At 47.3% G+C, this 8,742-nt stretch overlaps 1 protein-coding gene across 1 annotated transcript; it reads right to left on the reverse strand.

Annotated features, from left to right (window-relative positions):
* Window positions 1–928: 928 nt before the first annotated feature.
* On the reverse strand, window positions 929–4,480 carry LOC311376686 (zinc-binding protein A33-like). The gene is made up of 6 exons (XM_084491184.1): window positions 3,931–4,480; window positions 3,496–3,591; window positions 2,823–3,053; window positions 2,028–2,053; window positions 1,764–1,879; window positions 929–1,521 (listed from the first exon to the last, which is right to left on the reverse strand). Exons 1-6 carry the CDS (start codon window positions 4,348–4,350, stop codon window positions 983–985), a joined length of 1,428 nt encoding a protein of 475 aa, XP_084347310.1. The 5' UTR covers window positions 4,351–4,480; the 3' UTR covers window positions 929–982.
* Between the last annotated feature and the right edge of the window lie 4,262 nt (window positions 4,481–8,742).

An 8,742-nucleotide genomic window follows, 5' to 3' on the forward strand; every position in this document is an offset into this window, starting at 1 on the left:
AGGCTATATAGTGTAGCTCTATCTGCCGCACCATGGTAATACTTCCACAGGGTGGCGATTGCTTAATGTGCAACAGGTGAGTCAATCCCCTTTTGCACATTGAGCAATCGCTGTGCAACGGATTAAACCGGCCATCGCCGCACACTCCCGGAGATCTCCTGCCTCATCTACCTTCAAACTCTACACTAAACTGGTTCCCAACATCACCAGCCTGCCTGTGTCCCAGCCCAGTAAAAGCCACCTCGGTGGAAAGTGGAGACAAACAGAAAAAAATAATTTCATTGAAAAGATATTTGCAAATTCTTTGCAAAAAGCACAACTGTATTTCTAAATATTTAGAAATACCACTGAATGGTCTACCAGTATTCTCAGGTTTACCAATCTTCTCTGCAGCATGGTTGGAATCGATAGCAAAATAATTGACAAATCTGTTTTGAAGGAAGAAACCTTTCCCGTTGATCAATAGTAAGGTCAAAGCAGTTAACTGGGTCACAAACTAAGCTAGCCGTTATTAACTGTCTCTTTCTAACATCGATTTCAAACAAAATATGCAACTTTTTATTTTCTTAAGTTGGATGTCCATAAAAAAATTAGAGCGTTTTAAAAAGATTTTCGAAAGCAAAATTTATTTCGATTTTTATCTGCAAATACTGAAAAGCAAAGAAATAGTGCAGGATTTTACGTTAAAAGGTGCAGTGAGTAGGATTTGGTGGCATCCAATAAACATTAAACGATATTGAGAAGACTGATTTATATTATTTTATAAGATTTATATTATTCTGTTATTGACACAATGTCTTGTCTTCTGAAGACCATTACTCATTTGATGAAGATACAATCATGTTTTGTTAATACGCAAATGTTCGCACACACACACACACACACACACCCAACTTACATTGTAAACAGGAATGCTTTGGCCAAGGCTGTTAATTCCCCCCCAGAGAAGATTTAGATTGCTTTGTAACACAATCCTCCACATTCATTCGACCACCTTCAGCACCCCCTCCCCCGCCGTGATCTTCAGGGGACACAGCTTGCAGCCTACCCAGAGGTAGGGGTACGCCTTCTCGCTGAAACTGTGCTTAAAGGAGTAGATGAGCAGGTTCCGGTCGGCGTCGTGGAACGAGACCCGCCCCTTGTCGTAGTCCAGCCTCACGCGGATCCTCTGTGGGCGCGACTTGAGGTTGAGTCGTGTCAGTGGCGACGTGCCGGCGAAGAACATGTCGTGGTAGAAGTACACGGTGACGTAGCCGTTCTTCTGCACCGACGCCACCTTCTCCTTCCGCTTCACCGACTCGCCGGCCACGCCCACCACCCAGGCCGTGTTCCCGCCCACCTCCACGTCCCACCAATGGCTGCCCGAGGAGAAGCCGCGGTGGCCCAGCACGCCGGCGTCGCGGTCGAAGCGCTCCGGGTTGTCGGGGAGCTTCGGCCGGTCGTCGGTGTCGCTGACCTCCGTGAGGTCGTCCGAGAGGCGGAGCCAGGGGGCGGCGGTGTTGGGGTCAAGGGTCACCGGCGCTGGGGGGGGAGAAGGAACCACAAGGGGGGGGGGAGGTGAGGAGCAGACAGAAGGTCCCGGGTTCAAGCCCTGCCTAAACCATGTTCCTTAATGAACTGATCTGGGTTCTGACCCGAAACAATGTTGCTTAATGAACTGATCTGGGTTCTGACCCCTTGATTACACAGGCTGGGATCACCTATAGTCACTACAACCTTGCTGATGGTCACTGTGCTGCCGTTCTGCAGGGTTAGACACTTACTGTAACGGACCATTTTGTGCATCCCCACCAACGCAGAGTACTGCAGCGAACCCACGTACTGGGCCACGTCGATCAGGGTTCCTGCAGGCATAGCAGCACACTCTGGGGGGGCGGCCCTGGAGGAGGAGAAGGGACTCAGTAAGGGCTTCATGATGATGATGAAGTGATGACTACTAAAGTAGCCTAAGTGATGAAGAAATAGAGCACAGTGACCACATGGAGACATAACATGCAGAAATAGAGAACGAATACATGGACTTTTACCTTCCAACGCTGCTGTTCTTGCATTTCTGAAAAACATGATTTGGCAGAATGGAATACATGGTTAGATGATACTCGAACATCATCTATTGGATTTAGTGAGGACAGTTCTCATACAAAAGACTTGACAGTGAATACAGAGGCTAGGGCTAACCCCAATACAGGCAGTTCATTGGGGCTTACATTTTTACTCATTGTGGTGGGGGGTGATGACGTTCGGGATGAACCCAAAGTGTAGTGACCTGGGTGCTTCTAGCCCCTACTTACCCCTAAATGTCTTTGAAGTCACTCCAAGTTATCGTTTGCCAACATGGGGACGGGGGGGGGGGGGGGGGGGGACGCTACTTGGGGTCATCTGATATGTATACGGGGTCACAGGAGATTTCTTAAAGATATCTGATGGGGCATTTTGGTCAAGAAACAAACAAAGTCCTGTATGTACACACACAGACTGGAGACTGAGGGTTAGCATAACTCAGTGTGGTGTCGTAGCTATAAATAACGTGTACTATATTGGGAAGGCAGATGAAAGTTGGGATGGACTTTCCGACCTAGGTAAGGGTCATGGCCAGCAGGTTGAAGCTACTGCAGATAGTCATCTTGGATACGAAGAAGTCAGCTGAATGACTGAAAGGTCAGCTGAATGACTGAAAGAAAGGTCAAGTGAATGACTGAATGGTCAGCTGAATGACTGAATGGTCAGCTGAATGACTGAAAGAAAGGTCAAGGGAATGACTGAAAGAAAGGTCAAGGGAATTAATTAATGTAAAAATAACAACAGATAACGTAGAGACGCACGCGCAAGAGAGGCACTCCGTCCAGGGCCATCTCCTCCTCCAGGGCCGCGATGGCGTCGGACAGAGACGAGATGTTGACCTCCAGCTCCTCCGTCAGCCTCCTCACCACCCCGCTCTTCTCCGCTTGCTCCTGCTTCAGCGTCTGCAGGCCCGCCCGCTCCTCCCCGTCCAGGAAGTCCCGCAGCTCCTGGAACTCCTGGCGCATCCGCCGCTCCACAAACTGGGCCTGCACCTGGAAGGGGGTGAGCGTTGAGCATGCTGAGCTGGCCGCACACAACGGGGGTCACAACAACACTGTATCATTGTAGTGCAACGCTACCACCAGTTAGCGTTAGCACAGCCCTCGGCCTGAACATTAAGATATGATAGCAATGCCGTGCGTGCTCACAGGCATTTGCCAATATGTACGACAATTCTGAAACTAAATTAAAGCGATTGACAGATAAATCAATAAAAAAAATGTTACTGTTTAGTCATTTGGCAGACACTGACAAAACAACTGAGTGAATGTCACTGCGGAGCAGATGGGAGGTAAGGCCATCTTGATCAATGATGTTAAACACAGGAAGGCTGTGGACATTGCGGGGTGGAACCCAGTACCTTTCGGCTCCAAACACTAACTGTGCTCCACACAGGTGGTCGTGTTGTTGTGGGTGGCCGATGAAGACCCTCACCTCGATATGCGCTGAGGTGTCTGCGTAGTTCTGCTTCGTCTTCTCAAACTCCACCATCTTCTGGTGCAGCGTGCTCAGGGAGGTCTTCAAGTCCTCCTGTGGACAGTTGGGGTCAGGGGTTAGATCCATTCACCAATAAGCTCACTGTGTACACCTCTGATATAAACAATAACAGTGTTTTTTATAAGACACCTGTACGATACAATACCGCCATTCATCAACAGAGATAACTTCAGTCAAAGCCTGACGTGTGTTATGGTTATGTTCCATGTTGTTATTATTATTGTTCGGTTTCTGTTGTTATCTTTTGGTTTCTACGATCACAAGCCCATCTCCAATATATTACATCTTACGTCTGTCAGGGATCAGACGTGATAGCATCGTTAGGGTTAGTTTATGTCTGACCCTAGACCGAAGCCACTGAACCAGGAGTACCTTCAGGTCGCCGGCGGCCTCGCCCGCAGGGCAGCAGTCGTGCCCCCCGTGTCTCCGGGACGTCAGGCAGACCACGCAAATGGGCTCCCGGTCGTCCCGGCAGAAGAGCTTCAGCCGCTCCCCGTGGAGGGGGCACATCTCCCCGGGGTCGGTGTACAGCTCCTCCGGCGGCGGCGACGATAAGGACGAGGGCTCTGCGCCCTCGCACAGGTTCCGGAGGGTGAGGCTGGGCACCGGCTCGTCGGCCGACTCCCTCCGGCACAGCGGGCAGTCCCGTCCGCCCCCCCGGTGCGCCCAGTAGTCCCGCAGGCAGCCGGAGCAGAAGCTGTGGCTGCACTGGAGCACCACGGGGTCTCTGAAGATGTCGCAGCAAATGGTGCAGCAGAGGTCCACCTCGGCCAGGGACAGTCGACCGGCCATGTCTACTACTTCCTTCACCACTGCCACGGGTTAGTGTTGACAGGAACGGACCAATCAGCAGCCGTCTCTACTTCCTGTACCACTTCACGGAAAACAATGACGGACCAACCAGCAGACCGCTGGCCGCTCCTCCTCCTCCTTCTCCTCTGGTGCTTCAGTGGAGCAAAGGTGAAGACGTCAACACGTGACCCGACGTCATCGGTAAAATTGTGAAATCGAAACTAACTTACTAACTTATTAACTAACTAATAACCATATAAACTAGAGCCTCATATGAATCGACTGAATAAACAGCAAACTACATGTTTTGTAACATACCTTTGTTTTAACCATAGCCCCAATCAAACCTCCATTTATTTAGGTATTATTATATACGTTAATACAAGATAAATGAATAAAAAATAACATAATAAAAAGCAAAAATCGAATAGATATGTTAGTGCTTCTAACATATAAATTGTTCTCATTACAACTTGTTCTCATTAGTTCTCATTTCTCACCTTATTATAAAAGAGGTAAAGGTTCAACTCGTGGTTTACTCAGAGGTCAACGTGCCAAGTTCATGAAGCGACTCTATGGTTAGGGTTAGTGTCTACTTTAGGTGAGAATTCAGTTTATATTGGAAATGGGCGGGGTGGTAAATGAGCCACGCCTACAGGCATCTCGAACACACCAGGTAAACCGTCGGTCTCTTTGGCCAAAGAGGCCATCTCCATGTGTGGAAGAAATGGTCCAATTAGGTATTGATGTGGAATCATGTGGTCTAAAGCATATACTAAATGAATTGACATCAAAGGGCTCCGTCATAACCTCCAACACGAATACATTTAAGGATATTTTACGTGATCTCTAGGTACATCCACAGAGAGCCTTCCTTCTTCCCGTCTCGTCCACCTGCAGCAGAAGTCCACTTCCTTGACCAAGAGCAACCTCCGGCGGCAGGACACCGTAAGCACAACATCTATAGCACAATCCGTACCCAACATCTGAGGTCGATATTATCTTGAATCCTTTCATGGAGTTTAGCGCTATAATATGCATCACCACTAGGTGTCAGCATGTGCCCACTTATAGGGGGCCAAGCGAATAAATAACTGAGCCACCAACTAAAGCCAACAAACTGTAAACATGTCCATTACATTTAGTATTTATTCGTCTTATTTGAAACTGCATTTATTCATGGAGGAAAAACAATATCTCAAGGTATTCATCTCCTATAGGGTTAGCTCCGGGTAATTATCTAAGGGCGAGATGCAGGGTTTTGGACGGATAGGGTCGGCTGTCCGTCTGTCCGGTCCCTAGTGGAGAGGACAGGAACACTGGCTGGCAGCAGGAGTGAGCATCAATGTAATATTGTGATGTGTTGTGTTGTGTTGTGTTGTGTTGTGGTACACGCTACACGGATGCATTAACAAAAGAGTGTGGTTTTGTATGTTGTAGTAACATATGGTATGGTAGGCCTATGGTATAGATAGCTACACTTTACAATAGTAGCCTCTTATAGTAAAGTATGATATAGATAACTACTTTACAATAGACGTATCTTATAGTAAAGTGTGGTACAGATAGCCACATGCTTTACAATAGGAGGTCTTGTATAGTATAGTTGTAGAATATAGTATAGTAGTATAGTAATTTAGTAAGATAGTATATAGTCAGTTTAGTTAGTGATTATAGTATAGTAGAATATAGTATAGTATAGGGTTAGTTGAGTTAGTTACGGTGAATATAGTACAGTAGTATATAGTATAGTATATAGTTATTTTAGTTAGTTACGGTGAATATAGTACAGTAGTATATAGTATAGTATTTAGTTAGTTTAGTTAGTTACGATGAATATAGTACAGTAGTATATAGTATAGTATTTCGTTAGTGGAGTTAGTTACAGTGAATATAGGCCAATCCTGTATCAGTGTCTCTTCTCTTTTATTTATTATTATTTGTAACAACTTGTTTCACTCTGTAGGGAACTGAAATCAGTAAATGTTGCAGTGAATGCTTTAGGGGTCACAGCTGTGAAGAGATGAGAACAGGTAGCATTCATGGAGCAGATGCTGAGAGATTGAGAGGGAGAGAGCTGGAGATGGAGAGGAAAGGCCTCAAGGACGGAATCACACTTCAAGACGTTTTTTTCCTTTTTTCCCCAGAGTAGAATATCTCACTCGCCGCAGACAAATTATTTTCATGCTCTTAATGTGAAAAGGGTCGTCACACACACACACACACACACACACACACACACACACACACACACACACACACACACACACACACACACACACACACACACGCACATAGAGAGAACAGCCCTGTTTTTTGTAACCATTTCATTTGTGTTTGTTCACCCTCACACAAGGGTCTCTGGGAATTGAATTAAGGCAACAGTTTCACGGAGCCTGCAGTGGCCATTTTGTATTGCGTGGACATTTGTGTAACATTTCCTCAACTGCAACTAAATGAAAACATGATAACCAAAGTAATAGATTTTCTTTTACCTCTGTAAACCAGTTTAGTCCTCTCCCTCTCTATACCTTCTCAAATACTGTGTGTGTGTGTGTGTGTGTGTGTGTGTGCGTATAGCAGTGCGGTAATGGACAACCAATGAAACCATCGCTCGCTCTCTCTCTATTAGGCCTGTGGGTTCCGGCAGAGGCATCGCCTGCTGGTGTCAAGTGTTGGACACACACACACACACACACACACACACACACACACACACACACACACACACACACACACACTCACACTCACACACAGAGGGTGGCCACATATAAAATGTAATCTTATTTAGAGTGGCTGGCTCAAATCTTGGAGATGGGACGTCTCTCTGGGCTCCTGGAAGAATGCCAGAGCTCACCAGCTCCACCAGGAGTAACCATGGTTACTTCTAAACACCCCCCCCCCCCCCACACACACACACACCTTTACAAACACACACACACACACACACACACACACACACACACACAATTGTTCATTCTCTCTCAATTTCCCATTCAACAGACTTTATTGGCATGGGAAACATACGTTGAGTTGAGTTCGCCCGCCAAAGCATGAAAAAGGTCAAAAAAGGTACAAATAAGATACAGCATCCTTCTTAAAAGGTTTCTCTCTCTCTCAGCCCATCCTCTCCTCAACAGATACCTCTCGCTCACTTTCTCTCTCTCTCTCTCTCTCTCTCTCTCTCTCTCTCTCTCTCTCTCTCTCTCTCTCTCTCTCTCTCTCACGCTCTCACGCTTATTCTCTCAGTTACCCCCCCTGGGTTCACTCACTCGCTCTCTTTCACACGCTCATTCACACACACACACACACACACACATACACATGCATGCACACACGCACACACGCACACACACACACACACACACACACACACACACACACACACACACACACACACACACACACTCTAAACCCCACACACACAGTTTATCCGACTGTTCCAGCTCCGTCGGCGTACCAGTGGAGTTAAAGAGAGTGACATTGATTGAGCACAGCAGCCCTGACAGACAGGGACGACCGGGGCCTACAGAGCTGTCCTCTCTCCCTCTCTGTTCGTCTCTCTTTCTCTGCCTCTCTCTATCTTTCTCCTCCATACTGTAGTGTCAGGGTTAGCCCTGCATAGCTACGCCGTGCTAGGTCGCTACGCCACACTAGGTCGCTAGGCCGCTAAGTTGCTATGCCGTGCTAGGTCGCTACGCCGCACTAGGTTGCTAGGTGGCTGTGCCACGCTAGGTCGCTAGGTAACGCTAGGTGGCTACGCCGTGCTAGGTCTTTTGATGTGATGGTGGAGGTGATGGAGGAGGTGGTGGTGGTGGTGGTGGTGCAGTCGGACCACCGGTGGCGTAGACAGGTTCTTCTGCACACCATGTGACCAATAATCATGTGACACCTATGTAGGTCATCTCGCCCCCCCGGGGTGGAGACAGGTCAAGCCCCTCCCCCCAACGCAATGACTCCCGGACCCATCCGCGGCCATGTGGCAAATCTGCACTGACATAATGATACTGTGTGTGTGTGTGTGTGTACTGTATATGTTTATTTGTGTGTTTTTTATTTATTTTTTATTCCTCTGCGTACCACTAAATGTGTGCATCAGTTTGAGAACCACAGTTTGAGAACCACTGGACCAAATCATCAATTCAACAAGGGTTAGGTGGTGCTTTTAACAACCATGCTTAATGTAGACATTAAGTCATCAAAATAGAAACGCTAATCAGTAATACTCGGCTAGCTTTTGATTCTTGGGTCAAGAAGTCAGGAAGAGAGAGAGACGTACCTGAGGGGGTTAAGGAGATGTGTGGCTGGATCCTGGAAGGGTCCTGCACGCACTGACTGAATTGCATTATGGCAGCACCTTGTTCCTTATTAGCTTTTCTGCTACTGAGAATG

This window comes from Micromesistius poutassou (genome assembly GCF_964030765.1).
Source record: "Micromesistius poutassou genome assembly, contig: SCAFFOLD_5127, whole genome shotgun sequence".
Lineage (NCBI taxonomy): Eukaryota > Metazoa > Chordata > Actinopteri > Gadiformes > Gadidae > Micromesistius > Micromesistius poutassou.